Consider the following 24,938-nt stretch of genomic DNA (forward strand, 5'->3'; position numbering starts at 1 on the left):
TGAATTGGAGGTCTTGGGTTCAGAGGTATATATTAGGCTAATGACCACTAGGACCCTTAGAAACCTAGCCATACAACCCAAATATGACCCCAAAATTTTATTTATATTTGATTTATAGGGGGTGATTTACTGACTGCCTCTGTCCATCAGAAACAAAGGAGTCAGACCAGATGTAAATTTACAATTATTCATCCTTTGGTCCAAATTGCGGCAAAAATACAGATAGGGAGGCACTTTGCTTTACTTGTATGGGGTGCCTGCTCCAGAGAATGGTAATTCTCTGAGAAACGTATCTGTCTCTCCAACTAATCCTATTTATGTTGCAAGCAAAATTTGTCTTTTAATTTAGTAGTTCTGATTGTTTGTTTTGCAGATGTGCAAAGATTCATCAAAACAGGGGCCAGGGATGCCTTATATGTCAGGCGAAGATCACCTCTCAGAAGTCAGCGTTCTGTAGAATAAAGACGGGGCTTTGAGGTGATCAGTGTAGGACACTGTGTTCTTTTTGTAAAAAAAAAAAAACCTTTGTGGACATTCCAGTTGCTGCATGTGTCTGGTTAGGTACATACCAAAGGGGCATTATACTCTGACTGTCCTGATGAGGGCCAAGTACAGTGGTATGATGACCTCTCTGGACCTAAATGCCATTCCCTTGCTTATATGTTGAGCAACAAGGAAGGATTTTCTTACTACCTTGGACACATGTTGGTTGAAGTCTAAGTTGTTGTCTACGTGAGTTCCCAGATCCCTGACTAGTGAAACAACTTTTAAGGGTGTTTTGTTGATCATGTAATTATTTGGGATGGTAGACTTCCCAAAAGATAGTATAATGCATTGCTTGGTATTGAGTTTTAAGCCATGGCTTTAGCATCAAGCGTTTGTATTAGACCTTCTTCAAGGGTGTTATCTTCGGGAGGATTCATTAACTGCTCCTAGTTTGCAGTTATCTGTGAACTTGATTAGCCAGAGGCCATTGACATTGAGAATTAGATGCCAAAGAGGAGTGGACCCTGGGGGACTCCACTGGTGACCAGATTCTCTGTGGAGGTATTCTCACCAATTCTAACCTTCTGGGTCCTATCAGTGAGGCAGTTAGCTGTCCATGTTATAAAGGGGTTTATACCTAGTTCTGTAAGTTTTATGTCATTGGTTGAGTTGGGTGTTTTATTAAATGCTTAGATCTTGGTAGACAGTATGGACCATTTTTCTGTAATCCATTGCCTTAGTGACCTTTTCAAAGATGTCCACTAGATTCCATAGGTAAGACCTTCATTTGTCAAAGCCGAACTGAGATAGAGCCAGTGTCTGGTAGTTTCCTATGTCCTTGTAGATAATTGTCATGATTATTTCTATAGCTTTGCAGATAAAACTACTCAGACTAATGGGTCTGTAGTTTCCAAGATATGTTTAAGGACCTCACTTATGAAGGTGGATGACCATTGCAGGCATCTCCATTCAAGTGACACAAAGCCTGTTCTAAGACTACAGTTAATGGCTCCAGTTTAAGTCATATTTAAGACTATTCAGAAGGCATCCAGGGATGTTACTAGGGCCCACTGAGGCTGCATTCTTGGCTTTGAGTGCAGCCAGTACATGCTTAATAGTTATAGTTCGAGGGGTTATGTTTGAGGGTATTTTATGTGGGTGGTTGAGGGTGAGAAGGAGGTAAAGTTGGAAATGAATTTATCCACTAACAGGTTTGCTATATTGACAGGCACGGTGAATGTGGCACCACTAAACACCAAGTCAGCATATTGCTTTGTGCTGCCCTTGAGGTTTCTAACATAGCTGTAAAAGGACTTATGGTTATATTCATCTGGAAGGATATGTTAACCTCAAAGTTAGCTTTGCTTAACCTAATTAGCCGCCTTAGTTGTCTGTTTACTTTGATGCGAGAGAGTTTTTATTTTTATGGGAATTACCCCTCCACATTTTTGCCATATATTTCCCTTTTATTGTATATCCTGTTTAATTTGGGATGCCACCAGGTAGGATTGTGAGCTATAGTTGGCTATGACATGGTACAAGATTTTATCTACGGTGATCTGCTCTTGGAGGAACTCCAGCACGTCATCCTGTTTGACCACCCTAGAGCTATGCTTGTTACTGATGTATAGTGAGACACCTCCACCTTTAGCCCTGTGCAGCTACTGGTCTAAAAGTGTGGAAGGCACTGAAACATTGCCCCAACTGCTGTATGCCTCTCTAAACCATGTCTCGGTAACTGCACAGATTTCTATATTTTAGAGTGTGAGGAGGGTTTGGATAGAGTGCATTTTGTTTTTTTTTTGTATTGAGGCTCCTGGAATTGAGCAGTAACTCCTTGAAATTCTTTTGTTGATTTTGCTGTGTTGGTAGGTTTGTCATTTTTGTCATTGCCTAAAAAGGTGCTGTGGGGGAGACAAAGCCTCATCCAGTATTCAAAAGCCTAAACAGGAAAGGTGCAGACCATCCTTGGCAAAGCAATGTGGTCATTTCAGCATGTCCTCCCAAGCTGACAAATATTGTATCCCCTTAGAGTGACACCAGAAAGACAGCCAGTTGTTGAAAATCATTTCTTACTCATATTTTGGCATCATTCTTGGTGATGGTAATATGCTGCTCAGTGCCAGGCTCCTACCAGCCTGAAAAAGCCTGAAAGCTCCATAATGTCTCTCTTCATATTGTCCAAGAAGGTGGATCTCAGGTCATTTACACCTACATGGACTGTAATGGAATCATACTGACCTTTGGCATAATGACTTGAGTGCATGAATGATTTGGCTGATCCTGGCTCCAGATAAGCAACTAACAGTTATCTTTTCCTGCTTAGAGGGACATCAGTACATCTTACAAATGAGTTTCGTATGATTAGAGTACTGGGAAGTGTGCTTGCTTTAAAGGCTTAGTGTTTGGGGTTCCACAGAGTGACAGTATGTGTGATGCTAGGTGTTAATTTTTCTCATTGCCTTTGGGCTTGCTGAGGCATAGCTTTGACAGCAGGTGGTCTAGGTGATCTTTGTTGTTTAGAAAGATTGCCTTTAAATTCCTTAGCATATATGTGTGTGTGTGTGTGTTGTGCTATGTGAGGTGGGTGGTGGTTGTGTGGTTTAGACAACCTCATGTGGACTTGTGTGAGAGTTTAGCCTTCATGTCATTGTGTAAGTACACCTCTTGCATACTCGGTCTGATTCTTTAAGGATTAGGTGGTTGTCAGTAAACATGAGACAGTCGCTGCATTGTCTCTTGCTCATATCCACCAAACTGGCTACAGAGAACTTCGTTCTTGAGCAGCATATCCAAATAGAAAGTGATTCTTATTTAAGAAGCCACATGTGTAGCTGTTACATGACTGTATCAGTTCTTAGATTCCTGTTGGTGGTAGATGTCTACCAATTAAGTGGCAGTTTGGTAAGTCTGGTGGTGTTTCCAGAGAACATTTATTAAATTCCAGTGATGGTGGTGTGAAAGTGTATACTCTTAAATCAAACAGAATTTGAGACAGACTCTGTGTTAGCACTAGGTACAGTGGCTAGTACAATGGCAAAGGTTTCAAGTCTGAAAATTACCAACCCAAATTCCTTTTAAACATTTCCCTTGTAGTTGAGTATTTTCCCTCTTTTTAAGTGCATTTCATAGGTTCATAGGTAGGTACTATGCTATCTGCCCGAGGGCATTTATAAGCCTAGCCAGAGTGTGTCAGCTTTCGCCACCCCATTGATTAACTGTGATCCTCTGTCAAGCAGAGCCAATGAAGTGATCCCAGGGGAGTATTTTCTGTTACCCATCCACTCGTCAAGGTTTCTCTTGAAGAGTGTTAGTGAGGGGCTCTTTGCCTGATGTAATTTGGAATTTTGTTCCAAAGCATGGGGAGTCCCTGTGACAGGAATTTATCCCTCCAGCATGTTCTATTTATTGTTGTGGTGAGGTTTAGCTCACTAGAGCGTGTGGCTTGCAGTGCCTTGGATTTCTTTAGGTGGAGCATGTCCATCAATTCTGAGTTGGACATTAGCTTTGTAAGTCAGGCAGAGATCACCTCTGAGTAAGCGATATGCCACTGAGTACAACCGGAGTTTTTTCAGTTGGGCTGCATAGGACATATGTTTGAGAACAGTAATCCTCTTGGTGAGGTACTTTTGTGGTCTTTCCAGCTGTTGGAAGTGTCTTGTAAGGTACATCCCAAATTGGGCATTGTACTCTATGATGGGTCTAATGATTGGTGAGTAGAGGGGCACTATAACCTCTTTATTTCTAGATGCAAACCCTTTAGTAATTAGATGGGCCACACAGAAGGATTTCCTAACTACTTTGGCAATATGTTTGTCAAAGGAGAGATTACTATCTACCTGGGTCCCCCAGATCTCTTATTACCTCTTCTGTATTAAGGGGGCTGCCACCTATGTGGTAATTTGTGGGTGTTTTGTTTTTCCCAAATGGGATGACTATGCATTTTTTGGCATTTAGCTTGAGGCCATGACTTTGACACCAGGTGTCCGTCTCAGTAAGGCCCCTTTGGAGGCTGTCCGTGTCAGCTGGAGAGGCAATTATGGCTCCCAGTTTGCAGTCATCGGCGAGCCTGGTTAGCCATAGTCCTGTGTTTGCCTGTACTTATGAGAAGTATATGCCAAACAGTAGGGGTCCCAGGACCGAGCCTTGCGGGACACCACTTGTGACTGGTTTAGAGTTGGACCTGGAGCCCGCTATTTTTACCATGTGAGTTCTGTCTGTAAGCCAGTTGGCAACCCATCTCGTGATGTAGGGGTTTATGTTCAGGCTGGTGAGTTTTTCTGTAATACCCGAGTGGGCAATGGTGTTGAAAGCCTTGACGAGGTCAAGGTAGGCTGTGTGAACCACCTTTCCCTCGTCTATGGCCTTAGTGACTATCTCGAAGACGTCAACCAGGTTTAGTAGGCATGATCTGCCCTTAAAGCTGAACTGGGTCGGGTCAAGTGTTTGGATGTTCCCAATGTCTTTGTTAATGAGTTCCATGATGATGCGCTCCATAGCCTTGCAGACCAGGCTAGTCAGGCTTATGGGGCGATAGTTACCAGTGTCAGTTGTGGCCCCTCCTTTGTGGAGAAGAATAACTGTTGCTGTGTGTCATTCTATGGGCACGTAGCCTGTGGAAGAGGCTGAGGTTGAACAGCGTGTTTAGGTGGGGGGTTAGTTCATTCTGTAGTTTGTGTAAGACGCAGCCTGGGACACCATCTGGTCCCACTGACGCTGCGTTTTTGGCTTTTGAAAGGGCTGTTTTCACCTGTGCGTCTGTGATTTTTGGGACACTACACTTTTCCAGTATTGTTGTGGGCCCTTTTGGAGGTGAGAGGGGGTGACGTTTGCACTAAATCTATCTGTCAGGATGTTAGCAATATCAGTAGGTTCAGTATATTTTGTGCTGTTTTGCACTAGTTCAGTGCATATCTGCAAGTTGCCACTTAGATTCTTAACATAGCTTAAGAAGGCTTTGTGGTTATTTTTTGAATCCTTGGCTATTTTTCTTTCAAAGTTAGCCTTGGATGATTTCATGAGGGACCTCAGTTTCTTACTGATACTGATCAGGGATGTCTTTCCCTCTTGGGATTTGCTTTTTTTCTGAACTAGTTTCTTCCTCCTATTGTATAGCCTGTTTATTGCAGGGGTCCACCAAACTGGTTTCCTTCTCTTAGAGGAGTGAGTCTTGGTTTTGCTAGGGATGGCACGATCCATGCATCCTTGTAGGTGCTCAGAGTGCATTTGTAAAGGTTTCTGCATCTTGGGCAGCGTTATCCTTGTCTTGGAATTGTGATATTCCCTGTACTGTACATTCTTGTACTTTGCTAATGTTGTCATTCCTAATGTATATTTCTTCCCCTGTAGTAGAATAGCCATCTTTTTTCGTTTGTAGGTCACTCATACTCTCCTTAGTGCTACATGTAGTTTAATGGCTCTGTCCTCTCAACTGTGTCTACCTTCTGTTTTAGTTTAGTGGCACACTCTTTTCTTGTGTTCTTCTCTGTGTGTTTTAATGGACTTGTCCTTTCTTTGTCTTCTTTCTCTTGCAGTTTTACTGCTACTTTACTCTCATATGTATTTATTTGCTATCTGATGACCGAGTCAATAAACTGGTCAGTTAACCTTTTTCAGCCATTACCAGAGCTCACAGGATGTTAGTCCATGGTGGTACAGCGGTAGCATTGTTGCCTCACAGCAAGAGGTTCTCCCGTTCGATTCTCGGCTAGAGTGCCTTCTGTGTGGAATCAGAATGTCCTCCCCACGGTCAAGTGGTTTCCGAAAGACGTGTGAATGGGTGTGCCTTTGCTGAAGGTTGGGCATCGGGCTGGCAAGTTGGCACCATAAAAATCGACTGCCAATCATTAGCAGACTGGAGTTGCGCTGTGGCGACCCCTTACCGGGAAAAGCCGAAAAGACGAAGACACAGACCAGAGCTTACAGGAACAAGCAGAATAAAGATAAGTGAAACATTATTAAAACAAGTAACATACAAGATAAAATGGCAACAGCAATGTGCATATATAAAATAATGCAGTGTAGATTAATGAGTGATTTGAATCATTGTCACAGAAGCAAATATATCTGGTATCCTTAAGCGGTTCTTCAGTTTAGGTTTCAGTGTTACCATGTTGGAGGCAGCACATTCACCTATAGAAGTTTTAAACTAGCAGGCCTCAACAGGGTGACAGCTTCCTGTTGACTCCCTCTTACTGAGTATGCCTGAACTGTAGCAGTGATTTCTGTTTTTAATGGAGGACAATGTCTTTGTTTCATTATTTTGAATAACATTGTGCTTACTCGTAGTGGTGTAGCTTTGCTAGGCGTTGGTAGCTAACTGAATCCTTTCATGACATCCCAGTGATGCACATGTGCATCAGACACAAGGACAAGTCTACATATTTTATTCTTTGTAAATTAAATCTTATGAGTATTGCACGTATAAGGAAAGGTTAAGAATGGATGGCCATATTCAGTTTTGGAATAAAAGCATTCCTTGTTAAACCTTCGGTATCAGGTGAGAGGAGTTGGGGTAAGCATGTCACATAAGTTTAACCAGCCAGCTGTGATAAAACGTCATTAATGATTCTGTCCATTCTCTAAGTTACATTCAAAGTAAGATTAAAAGTGAGATCAATGTATCTTTGTCCATACTATTCATTGTAGTTACTGTTTCTTTACCGTAAGACAAATGGGCTAACCAGTTACTATAACTTTCTCTCTTTAACCAGACCCCTGAGTGTAGGGATATTGTGTGTGTGTGTACTTAAAACTTCATTTGTTTGATGTTCTTTTTATGTGAGATGAGCTTAAATTTAGAATAAAAATCATTACAAATAATTTTTTCGTTTGATATATATACATATAGTGTTAAACATATTCTTCAGTTTTTTTGTTTGGGGGGACTAGCAACCTTATTTTGATTCATAATGGAGACTATTGTTCTCAGTGGTATGAAGGTAGGTAATTGTGACGGTCTGATCAGGTAATTATATGTAGTTTTACCCACAGTGAGTTGACTAAAAGTATCGCATTGTCTTATTTTTTCCCTGTCACTTTTTATCATCAGTTGTGTCTTTATCTGTGAGTGTCCAATATTTGTTTAACATAAGCTACTCATCTACAGCCACATATGGGTAAAAATCAGTGACTGGCATTATGACCTGATTTAACAGCATATTATAGTGTCTAGGTCAGTGACATCCTGGTACGGGAATCAGCATGTTGATGTTACCGTCCTAAAACCGTAGTGATTTCCCTGGTAATAAGGAAAACGTGAAAATGCACAGCTTGTTAACAGTAAGGAAGGGGCAAGTGTGCTTTAAACATGAAAATGCATGGCTCGTTAACAGTAAGGAAGAGGCAGGTGTGCTTTTAGAACCATGACCTGTGTGAGCTTTAGCTGTTTAATTTGTACATCTGTTTTGTGTTATACAGTAGTCTGCTGCCACGAAGAGAACATAATGAAACAGATTCCCTTGTCCATGGTGATGACCTTTTCTAATTTTGTAGTTTACTGTTACCACTGACCTAAAGTATTGAGGGCGGTAATAAAACAAATTATCCTGTTAGGTAACATTTACATTTCCACATAAAACAATGCAGAAAAATGCAAGTAAGTAATCAGACTATAAGTTGTTACATTTTATAGTACTCGCTTTATCCTGCACTGGGACATAAGGATAGTCAGAATCCATCTTAACATAAAATAGAGAATTAATCTTGGACACGATGCCAGTCCATCACAGGTCATGCACATTCTCTCACACACATCCTTACTGAAATTTAAAAGGATTATTTGTTCACCCAACTTTGCCTTTGGGAGGAAACTAAAACACACTGAGAAGATCTGTGCAATCACTGGAAGGGCATGAAGACGCTGCAGAGAAGTATCCCAGCCAGGAATTGAGAAGGAGCTAACTGCTTCACCTCTGTGCAGCTTGGACTAGAAGTTATACAAGGAAAGAAAAAAGGGTTCTGATGAATAGAAATTAGTATGTATGTTGGTCCATATGGAAATAACAAAGAAATAACATTTCATATTAATTAATTACACTAGTTATTTTGCTATACCAAGTAGTACAGTAAAATTAAATCACCTTAAATGACAGCAAAGATATTTTAGGAACATGTTCTTTAGCGAGTAGGAGCTGCTGAATTACTTTCTAACCACTTCCTGCAAGGCCAGTAAAGGACCCGTGCTTTGCTTGCTCATGTTTTTGTTGATATAGTAGTGTATTAGACTCTGTCTTACTAATGTTGCTGAATCCCACACTGACATCTACTGGGAAAATGCATTTGATACAGTTTCCATCTGATACAGACAACATCTGTGTAACATTCAATAGTTTATAAAACTGGAGACTTTGTTAGCACTGTTCATTTGTTTACTATTAACTGTTTGCTTTCCAATGGTACATTAATTTGCAGAGTATTGTACCTAGCCTTCAAGCAGAAGGGGGAGAAGATTTATGTACATTTTAGAACTGCATGCTAACTGAAATGTGTGCGCAGATGTTTGCTGGGGGTCAGACTGAATAAGACCGATACTGTCTGTCACTTAGCAGTACACAAGTAAATAATTTGTATGTAGACTGCAGAGGATTATAATAATGTGCTTTCTCTTCTCAGGGTGATGTTTCTTGTGAAGATATTTTGTATAAAACTGCAAAATCTTTTGAATGTTGAAAATATTTAGTATTTAAAGTGGAGAAAGACTACAAGAGTCTTTTTGGTTGTGGAAATGTCCTTTTTTTTTTTTCCTTAACTCACCATTTTGAGTAAGCAAGTATATTTCATTTGTATATTCAATTGTATAGTCCGGTTTCAGAGTGGCACAGGAGTTATCATTGCTGATTTGCTATGTTTGGTTCTCCAGTTCATTTGCCATTTGAGGTGTCTTCTGTCTCGAGTCTGCAGATCCTTGCTTTGTCTGCATGGTTTCTTTCAAGTGATCTCATTTTCTCCCATATCCAAAAGGCAGTGCCATATGTGACTTGATGATCCTCCAAGTTGTCTATGTGAGTGGGTGGGTGTGTTTGTGTGTGCAATATGTGAATGTCACGTAATAAACTGGCATTCTTTTGTGGAATAGGCTTCAGATACCACATGATCTTGAGCTGGGTTAAGAGGTTGTCATACATTTAATAAATGGCCCAGTTTACTTTTAATACCCTCAAAGTAAGTTAACTCAGCTGTGGGCTTAAGTGCAATAGACATGTCACAAATCCATTGTGTTGGATTTGCATTACTGTCTTACCTCTCAGATTTTGAGATTTTCATAGAATGTCCATATTTTGCTTTATATTTTTGTTCTGTTCATAAAATTGTCGTTTTCAGGCAACATTTTGAGGACTGAAGCCATTAAATAATGACAGATATTTGAGTATCAGACTTAATATCCTTCAAAAAATCCACAGTAACACAAAGCATTTTACTCTAGCAACTTTCTAAGTTTATTAGAGCAATATTTAAATTTTGTCCCTATTTTTGGGTCTTTGTCTCATATTATTTGGGGTTGTCCAAATTTCTTGTGCTAAGGGGTTGAGAGGTATGATTGCTGTTAATGGACAGATATGTAAACAAATCCAATGGAGTTGTGCTCAGTCATTATAAAGTAAAGAAGAGACCATGTTTTTTGCAGACATTGTTAGAATTGCATTCTTTTTTAACCGCACACCCTCTACCTGATATCAGGGCATTGGAAGTGGCTTGTTAGTTAATTTCTGTAATAGTTGCACATGCTATCATCTCAGACCAGCTGGTGACTTACATGGGTCTCGAGCAGTTGCCATGGATAAATTTTAGTCATGGCACAGTGAACCACAGCACTAATTTTGTTGATTGTAGAATAAATACTAAGCTGCGGTGGTGCAACAGTAGCATTGTCGCCTCACAGCAAGAGGTTCTGCCATTCAATTCTCAGCTGGAGTGCCTTCTGTGTGGAGTCTGCATGTTCTCCCCACGGTTGAGTGGCGTTTGAAAGATGTGTAAAATTGGCGTTCCTTCGTTGAAGGTTGGGCGTCGGGCTGGCAACTCGGCACCTTAAAAATCGACTGCAATCATTAGCAGACCAGAGTTCTGCTGTGATGACCCCTAACTGGGAAAAGCCAGAAGAAGAAGACTGTTGAGGCAATGTAGAGCAATACAACAGTTCAAGAGCTTGAGTGGGACAAAGATTAGTATGATTGCTTTGCACTGTGATGAGTTTATTTGATAATGAAGTTTGGAAACAGTTTAAGGCATCATTCACTGCTGTCTCGGGTCACATCTGTGAATTCCAGGAATCAGAAACCGATAGTTTGGTGGGAACAATTAGGGGCTACTGTCACTTGTTTATGAGCACGCATTTTCTTGTAAATTCTATTGCTTCTACTACTGCTGTTCATGTTGTCTGACTTCATTTTCAGTAACACTTGAGTTGTGCTATGCAAGTAGTGTGCAGGAGACTGTGCATATTGTCCTTGACATCATACATACACCTCATCTTTTTTCATTTTCCATTTGATATATTTGCTTTACGTTCTTTACTAAATAGGCACCCGGTAATATTAGACAGTAGACCTTTGTAATTTCTGAATGTTCATTAACTGCACAACCACTTCATAGTTGCATGTGAATAAATGGAGAACATAGGCAGGATTTGCAATTGCAAATCCTAGGGGTAAATTGCAACAATAGGTGGAACATATGAGTCAGAGATTTCAAATATTAGAAATACATTTTTTTCTTTTTCTGTTTTATTAGTATAAGAAATTTTTAGATTACCAAGTCTTAAAGCAAAGATAATCAAAACAATAATGTAGAGTTTTGATGACGGCAGTAAATTTTCACAGGTGTTTCTGTGGTTGGAACAATCCCCCACAACCCAAAAAACCTCTTTCCTTGCTGCATAATTGTTCCATATATGAGATGACACAGACTGCGAGAAAAGGGAATTCTTGGTTTACCATAAAATCAGCAACTTCCTTTAGCTGGCAACAGGCGTTTCAGTACTTCAGAAAACTCAAAATTTGAGTAGCCATTTGTCTCATGGTTGTGCTTCAGAACTCCTATAATTTGGAAGTTTGCCTTCCATTTTTCTTGTTTGCACATGTGTACACACTAGATCTACAATTAAGGTTAACCAGGTACTTCAGAAGTGTTACATTTTAATAGTGTCAGCATCATTCACCACAGTGTTGCAGTCCTAAATGGAACTGTGGTCAGTCATATCAGAGTTAATGTTTATGTGGCTTATGTTTTTATAAATAGTATCTCCTAAAAAGAGTGGGGAGAAAAAAACATGCACTTAATTTGTAAGAAAAGATGTCTGCCACTGGAGTTAACTGTTGAGAAAGATTAAAATAATACAAAATATTTAGAAGCTTTGCCCATTTTAGTGATGAACGTTTTTTTTAAACTGTACAGGTGCACGATAGTTTTATAGGACTCCTTTTTTATCAGCTTTTTTTATAGTTTAAACAGATTTGTCTTAGTTATGGAGAAAAGTCAGGGAATTAAGAAATGAAAAGTATTTTGAAGAAATAGACTTTTAAAGTTTTAAAAGTTAAAAACTGATAAACATTTTGGAGAAACTGGGTTTTATACCTAGCTAACCAGAGATTACTTAATCATTAAACAGAAACACTCTGCATCCACATTTGCATGTACTTTTATAGTGCCTGTCCATCTATGGCCAGTGCCTTGGTACCACATGAACAATGCTGACCAATTACTAGTCAGCACGCTAACTGTTTTATGGCATGAGCATTGTGAAAGCATTACAAGTGTTCAGGCTTATAATGGTGGCTTCAGCTCATTTTTACATTTATAAAATAAAAATCTATAATGTTCAGGTGAGCATACTATTGTACTGAAGTACAGCGTACCTCCCCTTGAATATTCACCACTAACTGCAGCACATCTCACAGTTTTGTAGTGACTCATTGGTAGGATCTGTATTACAATGCCATATTTTGACAGCTTGCAAAGGGCTTCCTATTTTAATGTTCGCAGTTGTAATGCTGAGTGCAGACATATTGAAAAAAAGACTGCAAATGCTTGAGAAGAGCGAATATCAAACATCTCTTTTTTCCATTAAACATCTTTTTGCAGGAGGGGGTTAATCCCCCCCACACTTATATATATTGACTCCAAGATAGCCATACCTCTGAAAAGGGAATATTACGAGAAACATCCATCTTGAACTAAATATATGTAAGTCAGTTTTTTCGGCAGTTCAGTATCAGCATTGTGGGTCCCGACATTTCAAATGGTAATCCTTGTAAACATACAAGAACAGAGTCCAATATGGTATGACTAAAATGAGACCATGGAGTGTTAGTAAAATAATTAGAACCAAACACAACCTTTTAAAAATATATAATTTCTATCTTTATTTCATTTAGAATAGTAAGCTCTGTCATACTGATACTTCCTTTGGCATTCCCTATGTATATAATATACAACGAAAATCCATAGCCCTCAGTGTTCAGAACTAATTAACTTATTAATTTAAAGTGACATACACAAAATGAGTAAGTTAAAAAATGTATAAAGTGTCATTACGAGGATTCAGTGTTTTAAACACTTTTTAGCAATGCTTTTATACTTAGTGTTTCGGTTAAACCTGGGATATACCAGTATTAAGAATGCTTTGCCACTCATACTGTCTTAGCTATAAAAGCAAATCAATATGTCTGTCATATTTTTAAAAAAGTCAATAGCTATGAAAATAAATAATTTAACATATTTGTACTTTTAATGTTTAATGCATTTTCTTTCCACATTGTGCCTATGTATGCACGTACATAGTTTGATAAAATTTGTGATTTGCTTTCCTTATATAGAAAATGCTATAGCATTTATAAAGGCCATATGTAACTCATAAGAAGAATTGCAGGTAGCATTAAAACTGGATGAGTGCATTTTTTCATGAAGGTATGTACACTTTGTACCCACTTCTCATTTTAAAATTCAAGCAGTTATCCTTCAACTGACACACACACACCAGAAGTTAGTTTTAGGACCAAATTCACTAATTTCTCTGAGTCTGACTGTAATTAACTGAAGTTAGTTGTGTGTTATGCATTGCACTCCAGGATAAGTAAGCCATGCATCACAATTTGTTCAGAAGGCGGCAATCAGCTGTTGAAGATGTAGAGCTTTGAATCTTTTTACGCATATACATGTCAAAGTGATGATGTTCAGCACTTCTACTATAGTTGGTGATATATTTTTATAGTGTCATGAAAGTAAGATTTTTGAAGTTGTATAATTATGAAGCAGTCTATTGTTTTAAAATATTAAGTATGGGTGTGATTAAAAAACAAACCGGTTTGGGTCGTATATCAGCCGTATCATGAGAAAGGTGCAAAGATCAGGAACTTGCATTTTGAATAATGAGGTAGAGAAAAAAAATTAAGAAACATTGCCCGATTTGCTTCATTTGTCTGCATATATTAATTATGGGGGGCAAAACTTTGGTTTTGTAAAGCATTCTTTTAGGGTTAGACTTTCAGAACTATTCTTTAAGGTGCAGAGTGCTGCTTGATAGATATTGTGTAAATTAAAATGCTTTTCCCCAATATACTGTGTGTACAGTGAAAGGAAATGTGCAAGGCCAAACAGCAGTTTTCAAAATAATATGGCTTGCTTTGCAAGAACAGTTATGTTCAGCTTAGATATTAATAACGTATAGCTGTGGGCTTTACTGTAAATGCATCCTGTTATAGAAAAAAAGGAAGTTGGCTTTCAGATGCAGAAATAAATAAATTGCAGACAGGTCACGTGATGCAAAGATGACGTGAAGAGACTTTTGTGAAGTCTTCAGATACAGTGAGGACCAAAAAAGGGCATGAAATAACCATGGACTTTTTCATGATACAGAAACCAGAAGAACAAGTCACAAGGACATTAAAAATAACATTGGTTGAAAAGAGTATATAAACTGGACAGTGTGTTTCATTCAGTAATGATGTTTAGACTATGTGTGCTTTAGTTTTTAGTACTGCAAAAAAATGAAACTCGAACTTCCACACAAAAAAATGGAAAAAGGAAGCGCTTGCCAAACAGAGCACAGCCAAAATATTAGGTTAGCACGATCAGTTTATTCAATATGCGCTTTCGGTATAGTAGCTTACCCCACCTTCCTCAACTACAATGACATCAATACTAGAACACCACTGCTTAAATATTCTAAGCCAAATCAATTATCCAATTTCACACAATTAATAAAATCAATTGAATTGAAAGTTTTATATGAATCATGAACAGTTTTTAAACTCAATTTTTAAAAACAACTTTAAAACAATCATATTTATTCACCCTAAATAAGTTAAACTAAAAGCATAACACATAAAGCTAAAAACACACAGCAGCATTAAATATTTTAGCTAACCTTGCTCCAAATATGTATGAACACATTTCAGTTGATATTTTATATTTACTATTTCCTAGCTATAAATGATTAAATAGATGCTTGAAAATAGTTTAGTGCTTATGATGCATAAATTAATTTATAAGTTTATGAATTAATTAATAACCTTGCAAGTTAGGAGTAAAAACAGAAGGCTAATTTTAACCCTTTTGCCTGACCTTAGCTTGTACGCCACTTGATATAATAATTCAGCATGCAGACCAATGGTATTGTTATAACATTGCTAGTATTATTCATGTTAAAAAGTGCCCCCCAGAAATATATCATTATATGTTAAATTAAAAAATGTAATAAGAATAAGTTTCAATTCCAAGAATATATTTTGCCCTTAATACATATGTCACCATAAAAAAGGAAACTGAGCATCATTGCCCCCAAATTAGCCCAACTGCCCTACCTTCTGAGGGCTTTCAATTTGAGTATACTCTTAATGGACACTAGTTCATTTAATCCTGGGGGGATATATGCTGACGAACGGATCTGCCACAGGACGACTTGTTCCTCTAAAAGCAATTGCCATGGGCCCCCTCTAATATGTGGTTCCGTTTGATATAAAACTGAGAACTCGAATTCATGATCAAAATGTTGGCCAATATGCTTCGCTAGTGCATTGTTTGGATCGCCCTTGCTGATAGCATATAAATGCTCGTATATTCTTTTCTTGAGTGGTCTATCGGTCTTACCGATATAAAATGCAGGACAATGTCTGCAAAGTGTCACATATTACTACTCCTTTAGAATTGCAGTTGTACTTCCCATTTATCACATATTCATTTCCCGCCATTTTAATTGGGGATTTAGTGCAAATGTGTCTACAATAGGAGCACATACCACACTTAACCATTCCCAATTTGTTCTTATCCTTTTTAAACTTGGTAGCCTCTAATAGATCTTTTAAATTAGGTCCATGTCTATAGGTGAACCTAGGCTTGTCGCCAATGGCCCTGATAAGCTGCTGGTCATCGAGAAATAGTCTCCAATTTTTAGTTATGATTTCTTTTATTGCTTTAAAGTCCAAGCAATATGTAAAAAGAAAGGAGATATGAGCATTTTGGTCATTATTATTGCCAACAGCACCTGCTATCATAATGCCTCCTGATAATAAGGGTTGAAAATGCCCAGAGCCTCTTTTGTATATTACCTCTTGTCTTATCTCCTCAACAAATGAATGTGGATACCCTCTCATCAAGAACATGGATTGAATTTGTTCACATTCTTTCAGGACGTCACCTTGTTCAGACACCATTCTAGCCGCTCGGACAAACTGTCCTTTAACGACACTTCTTTTTTGATGTAGAGGGTGTGAACTAGTAAAATGTAAATACATATTAGAAAAGGTGGGCTTCCTGAATATTGTTGATTTAAATTTATTCAACTCCTTATCCTTACTGATCCTCACATCCAAAAATGAGACATCATCCAGCCCAATGGAATGTGTAAATTCCAAAAAATTCGTCATCTTGACCATGCTCTCAATAAACACAGGTATAGTATCAAGAGGCCCCTTCCATAGAAAGAACATGTCATCTTGGTACCTAGTGTACCAAGAGACATGTTGTTTGTACAAGGCATTGTGAAACAAATATTCAAATTCCCAGTGGGCCAATACACTGTTGGCAAAAGTACACCCGCATAGTGACCCCATTGCTATGCCGGTAGTTTGAAGGAAAAATAAATTTTTAAAAACAAGATAATTGTTTTTGAGAATTACTTCTAGTAATGTTTCAACAAGGCGTATTTGTTCATTCGATGCTCCTTTTCGAAGCATAAAATCCACTGTCCACGCTACCCCTAAATCATGTGGGATGACCGTATAGAGGTCTTTTATATCAACCACTAAGAAAATCAAAGAGGGATCATATGGAAATTTACTAATATCCTGAAGAAAACCCCATGAATTTCTACATATTTGTACCTCATCTTTCAACAGTGGCTTAAGAATGCTGTCCACTATTTTGGCACACGCATATGTAATAGACCCCCTTCCATCAACAATAGGCCTGAAAGGGGGATTTACAAGATCTTTGTGAATCTTAGGTGTGCCAAAAATAGTGGGAATTCTAGGAGCTGGCATAATCAAATACTGCAGTAAATCATAATCGATGCTTCCTTCAAGAAACAATTCATCCAAAATATTCTTGATTTTTGCATAAGCTACATTAATTTGATTAATGCTTGAAGGCTCATAAACGTCTGATTCCAAATATTCCAGCATTTTCTTTTCATAGAAAAACTCATCCATGAAAATTAGCCCCCCACCTTTGTCAGGTGCCATAACCCTGACATTACACTCATTTAGTAGTTTAATAAAAGCTAACTCATTATTACTAGCATTGTGAGCCATATAATTATTTCTTCTAACAGACAATTTATTGAGAGCCATTGCTCTCAAATCTAACTCTCACACTTTCTCAAAAGTATATAAGATTGGGTTTAGAGGGGGTTAAATACACTAGAAACCTTATGTGTATTAAGCAATGAGGGCATATTGCCTAAGGTGTATGCTAGATTTAACTTGCGTACAAAAAGTTTAAGATCTACAATGATATTAACAATATTACATTTCCTATCTGGAACAAATGATAGACCCTTGGCAAAAAAATCAACAAGTTTAGAGTCTATAGACAATACTGTATAATTGTATATTTTAAAGTCTCCTTTATCATTGCAAAGAATACTGGGCCCATCCAGGGAAGGTAAATTGTAGATGCAAGAATGCACTTGGGACAATTCTAACGCCTCCATTGATTGCCCTTCTTTCTTTGGGTGTGCCTCTGATTCTTTGCCCCATTGTTCGACGTATAGTTCCCTGTTGTGGTAGGCCTGTGAAAATCCTGCTCATTAGTATCAAAGCTGGATCCCTCATCCAAACAATTGCAGTTGTTATTATTAGTGTTTTGGATGGGCCATTACAGTTATTAGCATTGTTATAATTTCTTATCCGTTCACTTCTCCTAACAGCTGAACCTTCCCCTTCACCTTCATTGCACTGAAGTGCCTGAGAGGTGGCAGGAATGTCATTAATTGTGGATGCCCTCCACGCAGCTACTTGGCCCGAAGGAGGCAAAGGATATGCTTTATGATTTTTATAATCCAGCATATCTCTATCAATTTTGCATTTTTTGTTTGCCAAAATTTTTGAAACCGACGCTTCAATGCTTGATAGAATTCTAAGATAATCAAAGCGATACCTAGGAAAGTCTGCATGTTGTTGTAAAGACACTTCTAGTTTAATGAGTTCATCTTGTAAGCTATTAATTTCAACGCCATAAGTGTTTATTAATACTTCCATGAACTCAATTCCCTGTCTATCAAACAGGGCTAAGAGTTCTTTATGGAAAGCAGAGTTCTCAATTAGTCCAGTGGGGTAGCGCCACTGGCGCAGCCCCTTCGGAACCAGTCCTTTGTCAATGCATTCACGGAGGTAAGCGACCTCCAGTTGTAATTTCCTGCACCTGAATAACTTAATGTCAAAGATATTCAAATGGTCTGGAAAAGAACTCACCCGCTCATCCTGGGCATTCGCTGCTAAGGCGCTATCATTGTTGAAAAAGTCTTTCTTTGCCAGCATTGCAGCTAAGCTAGGAATTGTAGAACTGCGTTGAGGAGATTCCATTAGTGCATTATTATCATTAACTCCAGTATTAACATTAATCCCAGCCTGGTTTTGTCTCAACGGATTCTGTGTGCTACTGTGTTCAACATTCAAACACGCATTCCCTCTTCCTGTACCGGTCCCCGTCCGCCCCGAAATAGGCGCCGGTGGATGTGGGGAATGCATTCGTATGCTGCTGCCAAAAGGTTCTTGTATCTTTTGAGAGAGGTTATCTACTTTAGCCATTAGTAGATTAACCAAAATTGTTAAGTCACTCACAGAATTAGATCTCGATGGCCCCGGTGGCTGCTGACTCTCTTTTGGATTCTCGATAGACTCATTTTGAGAAAACATCGTTGGGGAAGCAGCCCGGTTGTGCTCGTTAGTTTGATCCGTTCCTCCCATTCCACTCGACATAAACTGGTACTGCAAAAAAATGAAACTCGAACTTCCACACAAAAAATGGAAAAAGGAAGCGCTTGCCAAACAGAGCACAGCCAAAATATTAGGTCAGCACGATCAGTTTATTCAATATGCGCTTTCGGTAGAGTAGCTTACCCCACCTTCCTCGGACTACAATGACATCAATACTAGAACACCACTGCTTAAATATTCTAAGCCAAATCAATTATCCAGTTTCACACAATTAATAAAATCAATTGAATTGAAAGTTTTATATGAATCATGAACAGTTTTTAAAACCAATTTTTAAAAACAACTTTAAAACAATCATATTTATTCACCCTAAATACGTTAAACTAAAAGCATAACACATAAAGCTAAAAACACACAGCAGCATTAAATATTTTAGCTAACCTTGCTCCAAATATGTATGAACACATTTCAGTTGATATTTTATATTTACTATTTCCTAGCTATAAATGATTAAATAGATGCTTGAAAATAGTTGCTAATAACTGTAATGGCGCATCCAATAACACTAATAATAACAACTGCAATTGTTTGGATGAGGGATCCAGCTTTGATACTAATGAGCAGGATTTTCACAGGCCTACCACAACAGGGAACTATACATCGAACAATGGGGCAAAGAATCGGAGGCACACCCAGAGAAGGAAGAAGGGCAATCAACGGAGGCGTTAGAATTGTCCCAAGTGCATTCTTGCATCTACGATTTACCTTCCCTGGATGGGCCCAGTATTCTTTGCAATGATAAAGGAGACTTTAAAATATACAATTATACAGTATTGTCTACAGACTCTAAACTTGTTGATTTTTTTGCCAAGGGTCTATCATTTGTTCCAGATAGGAAATGTAATATTGTTAATATCATTGTAGATCTTAAACTTTGTACGCAAGTTAAATCTAGCATACACCTTAGGCAATATGCCCTCATTGCTTAATACACATAAGGTTTCTAGTGTATTTAACCCCCCTCTAAACCCAATCTTATATACTTTTGAGAAAGTGTGTGAGTTAGATTTGAGAGCAATGGCTCTCAATAAATTGTCTGTTAGAAGAAATAATTATATGGCTCACAATGTTAGTAATAATGAGTTAGCTTTTATTAAACTACTAAATGAGTGTAATGTCAGGGTTATGCTGGAATATTTGGAATCAGACGTTTATGAGCCTTCAAGCATTAATCAAATTAATGTAGCTTATGCAAAAATCAAGAATATTTTGGATGAATTGTTTCTTGAAGGCAGCATCGATTATGATTTACTGCAGTATTTGATTATGCCAGCTCCTAGAATTCCCACTATTTTTGGCACACCTAAGATTCACAAAAATCTTGTAAATCCCCCTTTCAGGCCTATTGTTGATGGAAGGGGGTCTATTACATATGCGTGTGCCAAAATAGTGGACAGCATTCTTAAGCCACTGTTGAAAGATGAGGTACAAATATGTAGAGATTCATGGGGTTTTCTTCAGGATATTAGTAAAATTCCATATGATCCCTCTTTGATTTTCTTAGTGGTTGATATAAAAGACTTCTATACGGTCATCCCACATGATTTAGGGGTAGGGTGGACAGTGGATTTTATGCTTCGAAAAGGAGCATCGAATGAACAAATACGCCTTGTTGAAACATTACTAGAAGTAATTCTCAAAAACAATTATCTTGTTTTTAAAAATTTATTTTTCCTTCAAACTATACCGGCATAGCAATGGGGTCACCATGCGGGTGTACTTTTGCCAACAGTGTATTGGCCCACTGGGAATTTGAATATTTGTTTCACAATGCCTTGTACAAAGAACATGTCTCTTGGTACACTAGGTACCAAGATGACATGTTCTTTCTATGGAAGGGGCCTCTTGATACTATACCTGTGTTTATTGAGAGCATGGTCAAGATGATGAATTTTTTGGAATTTACACATTCCATTGGGCTGGATGATGTCTCATTTTTGGATGTGAGGATCAGTAAGGATAAGGAGTTGAATAAATTTAAATCAGCAATCTTCAGGAAGCCCACCTTTTCTAATATGTATTTACATTTTACTAGTTCACACCCTCTACATCAAAAAAGAAGTGCCGTTAAAGGACAGTTTGTCCGAGCGGCTAGAATGGTGTCTGAACAAGGTGACGTCCTGAAAGAATGTGAACAAATTCAATCCATGTTCTTGATGAGAGGGTATCCACATTCATTTGTTGAGGAGATAAGACAGGAGGTAATATACAAAAGAGGCTCTGGGCATTTTCAACCCTTATCAGGAGGCATTATGATAGCAGGTGCTGTTGGCAATAATAATGACCAAAATGCTCATATCTCCTTTCTTTTTACATATTGCTTGGACTTTAAAGCAATAAAAGAAATCATAACTAAAAATTGGAGACTATTTCTTGATGACCAGCAGCTTATCAGGGCCATTGGCGACAAGCCTAGGTTCACCTATAGACGTGGACCTAATTTAAAAGATCTATTAGAGGCTACCAAGTTTAAAAAGGATAAGAAAAAATTGGGAATGGTTAAGTGTGGTATGTGCTCCTATTGTAGACACATTTGCACTAAATCCCCAATTAAAATGGCGGGAAATGAATATGTGATAAATGGGAAGTACAACTGCAATTCTAAAGGAGTGGTATATGTGGCACTTTGCAGACATTGTCCTGCATTTTATATCGGTAAGACCGATAGACCACTCAAGAAAAGAATATACGAGCATTTATATGCTATCAGCAAGGGCGATCCAAACAATGCACTAGCGAAGCATATTGGCCAACATTTTGATCATGAATTCGAGTTCTCAGTTTTATATCAAACGGAACCACATATTAGAGGGGGTCCATGGCAATTGCTTTTAGAGGAACAAGAAGTCCTGTGGCAGATCCGTTTGTCAGCATATATCCCCCCAGGATTAAATGAACTAGTGTCCATTAAGAGTATACTCAAATTGAAAGCCCTCAGAAGGTAGGGCAGTTGGGCTAATTTGGGGGCAATGATGCTCAGTTTCCTTTTTTATGGTGACATATGTATTAAGGGCAAAATATATTCTTGGAATTGAAACTTATTCTTATTACATTTTTTAATTTAACATATAATGATATATTTCTAGGGGGCACTTTTTAACATGAATAATACTAGCAATGTTATAACAATACCATTGGTCTGCATGCTGAATTATTATATCAAGTGGCGTACAAGCTAAGGTCCGGCAAAAGGGTTAAAATTAGCCTTCTGTTTTCTCTCCTAACTTGCAAGGTTATTAATTAATTCATAAACTTATAAATTAATTTATGCATCATAAGCACTAAACTATTTTCAAGCATCTATTTAATCATTTATAGCTAGGAAATAGTAAATATAAAATATCAACTGAAATGTGTTCATACATATTTGGAGCAAGGTTAGCTAAAATATTTAATGCTGCTGTGTGTTTTTAGCTTTATGTGTTATGCTTTTAGTTTAACGTATTTAGAGTGAATAAATATGATTGTTTTAAAGTTGTTTTTAAAAATTGGTTTTAAAAACTGTTCATGATTCATATAAAACTTTCAATTCAATTGATTTTATTAATTGTGTGAAATTGGATAATTGATTTGGCTTAGAATATTTAAGCAGTGGTGTTCTAGTATTGATGTCATTGTAGTCTGAGGAAGGTGGGGTAAGCTACTCTACCGAAAGCGCATATTGAATAAACTGATCGTGCTAACCTAATATTTTGGCTGTGCTCTGTTTGGCAGGCGCTTCCTTTTTCCATTTTTTGTGTGGATGCTTTAGTTTTTACTCATCTGTCTAGCTGTGTTATAATAGAAATGAAATAGCTCTGACAGAATTAACTGTTTGGCAAGAATTTGTTCTGAGACAAAAAGTATAACAGATACAGTAGTATGGAGTTTGGTCACTTTTGGACATTTTCTTCAGTGACATTTCTTCAGAAAAGAGAGAGATACATTTCTTCAGTGGCGAGCCTTGGCCAGTGGCTGTGACCATATATCTGTTACCAGCAGTTAATATTACAGAGGGATCCCTACTTACTACGTTAGTTCAACAGACAGTTGAAGTAATGTATCTCTCTCTTTTCTGAAGAAATATCACTGAAGACAATGTCCAAAAGTGACCAGACAAACTCCGTACTACTTTATCTGTTATACTTTGTCTCAGAACAAATTCTTGCCAAACAGTTAATTCTGTCAGAGCTATTTCAATTCTATTGCAATACAGCTAGACAGATGAATAGACTAAAGCACACTTAGTCTAAACGTCACTACTGAATTAAACATACTGCCCAGTTTATATACTCTTTTCAACCAATGTTTTTAATGTCCTTGTGATTTGTTCTTCTGGTTTCTGTCTGTGTCATGAAAAAGTCCATGGTTATTTCATGCCCTTTTTTGGTCCTCGCTGTATCTGAAGACTTAACAAAAATCTCTCCACGTCATCTTTGCATCAGTTGACCTGTCTGCATTTTATTTATTTATTTATTTCTGCGTCTGAAAGCCATGAAAGTCAACTTCCTTTTTTTCTATAACAGGATGCATTTACAGTAAAGCCCACAGCTATATGTTATTAATATCTAAGCTGAACATAACTGTTCTTGCAAAGCAAGCCATATTATTTTGAAAACTGCTGTTTGGCCTTGCACATTTCCTTCCACTGTACACACAGTATATTGGGGAAAAACATTTTAATTTACACAATATCTATCAACATTACCAATGGCTGTTACTTGATTAATACTTTATTAACTCTGTTGCAACATACGAATCCCTTGCATTCAATGCTATCACTTTAAAGAGTGTTGTGTATCTGTCTGTAACCCTGGTGGAGCAGAAGCTGCTCGTGTTCCCCCTGTGTTTGTTTTTTTTTACACTTCCTTCCTTTCACCACATAGTCTACAAGCTGTTTTTGTACATTTGCTATGTGCATCTGCAATACTGCATACTTTTTTTAAACTGTCTAGCACTCTGGCTTAATCTCCGAGTCTGTATCTGTCTGTCAGGCAGAAACTGATTTTAAAGCTGCATCTGCATTTTGCAGAATGTCATTAATTGTCTGATGGAATTGCTTTAACACTGCTATCCAGCTGGTAGGGGGACCCAAGAATCGGATCACACACACCTCTTCTTTCAGTAGGTCAGTATTTTTAATTACTAAGTATATGCACTTGGAAATAGCATATGTCATACTACACCGTAAATCTTAACTGGATGTCTTATCACAGTACATGATTATATTGTTAGGTAGTCTATATCTGAATGCACTGCAATAATGTATGGTGAATCTTAGCACCAGTCTGCATACAGGCTGAAACTATTATCTCCAGAAACACACACCAATACCCATCAGTAGATGTCAGTGCAAACTGATCTGTGTACATTTCATATTGCTTTCCCAGACTGTAGAGTGATATGTACACAGATGTATACTAAAATAGAGCATAATCCATCAGAACGATTCACACTTTAAGTAATGGGACTGCATACTGAGAAACAGTAGTACAAATGATTTTTACGAATTGTATTACATAACTACAGCCAATGTATGAGAGACACAACAAAACTCCTGTTTATGGGACTTATTACAGTGTCTATGAGCAAACTGTTATGTTTTTTTTCACCTAGTATCTATTCTTTAACAAAATAGGACAGACTAAGCACTGTAATTTTAAGAATTCCTGTCACCTTAGGAGGTGGTTATTAGGCAGTGCATCAGTGTTTTAATATATTACGATGCATCACTTCAGGCATTGTTAAATGTGTTCATACAGTTATTTGATACTACAGCCATTCTGTGGTTTATAGGTAGGTACTAAGCTATCTGCCCTGGGGCCTATATAAGCCTAACCAAAAAGGTTTTTGGTAGTCTGCATTTATTTTCTCTATTTCTTGTTCATTATTGGAGATGACTAACCATGTTTGTTGATTTGTGCATTTTAATCTTGTTTCTTTTACATATTTTAGGGACATCACAAACTGAAAGCCCTTTACTCCAGCGCTATTCTCAATCAAGCCAGAAGAGTGAAGATGGACACCCTGCTGTATGTATCC

At 37.8% G+C, this 24,938-nt stretch overlaps 1 protein-coding gene across 1 annotated transcript in view; it reads left to right on the forward strand.

The window, feature by feature from the left end:
* NRK (Nik related kinase) overlaps window positions 1-24,938 on the forward strand; it is a 2,110,367-nt gene that overhangs the window by 1,583,831 nt on the left and 501,598 nt on the right. Inside the window, exon 19 of the mRNA XM_044057244.1 lies at window positions 24,852-24,928. Coding sequence (XP_043913179.1) covers window positions 24,852-24,928 — 77 coding nt within the window. The remainder of the gene's footprint in view (window positions 1-24,851; window positions 24,929-24,938) is intronic.

This window comes from Protopterus annectens, chromosome 15.part0 (genome assembly GCF_019279795.1).
Source record: "Protopterus annectens isolate FY-2018-M chromosome 15.part0, PAN1.0, whole genome shotgun sequence".
NCBI classification, from domain to species: domain Eukaryota; kingdom Metazoa; phylum Chordata; order Ceratodontiformes; family Protopteridae; genus Protopterus; species Protopterus annectens.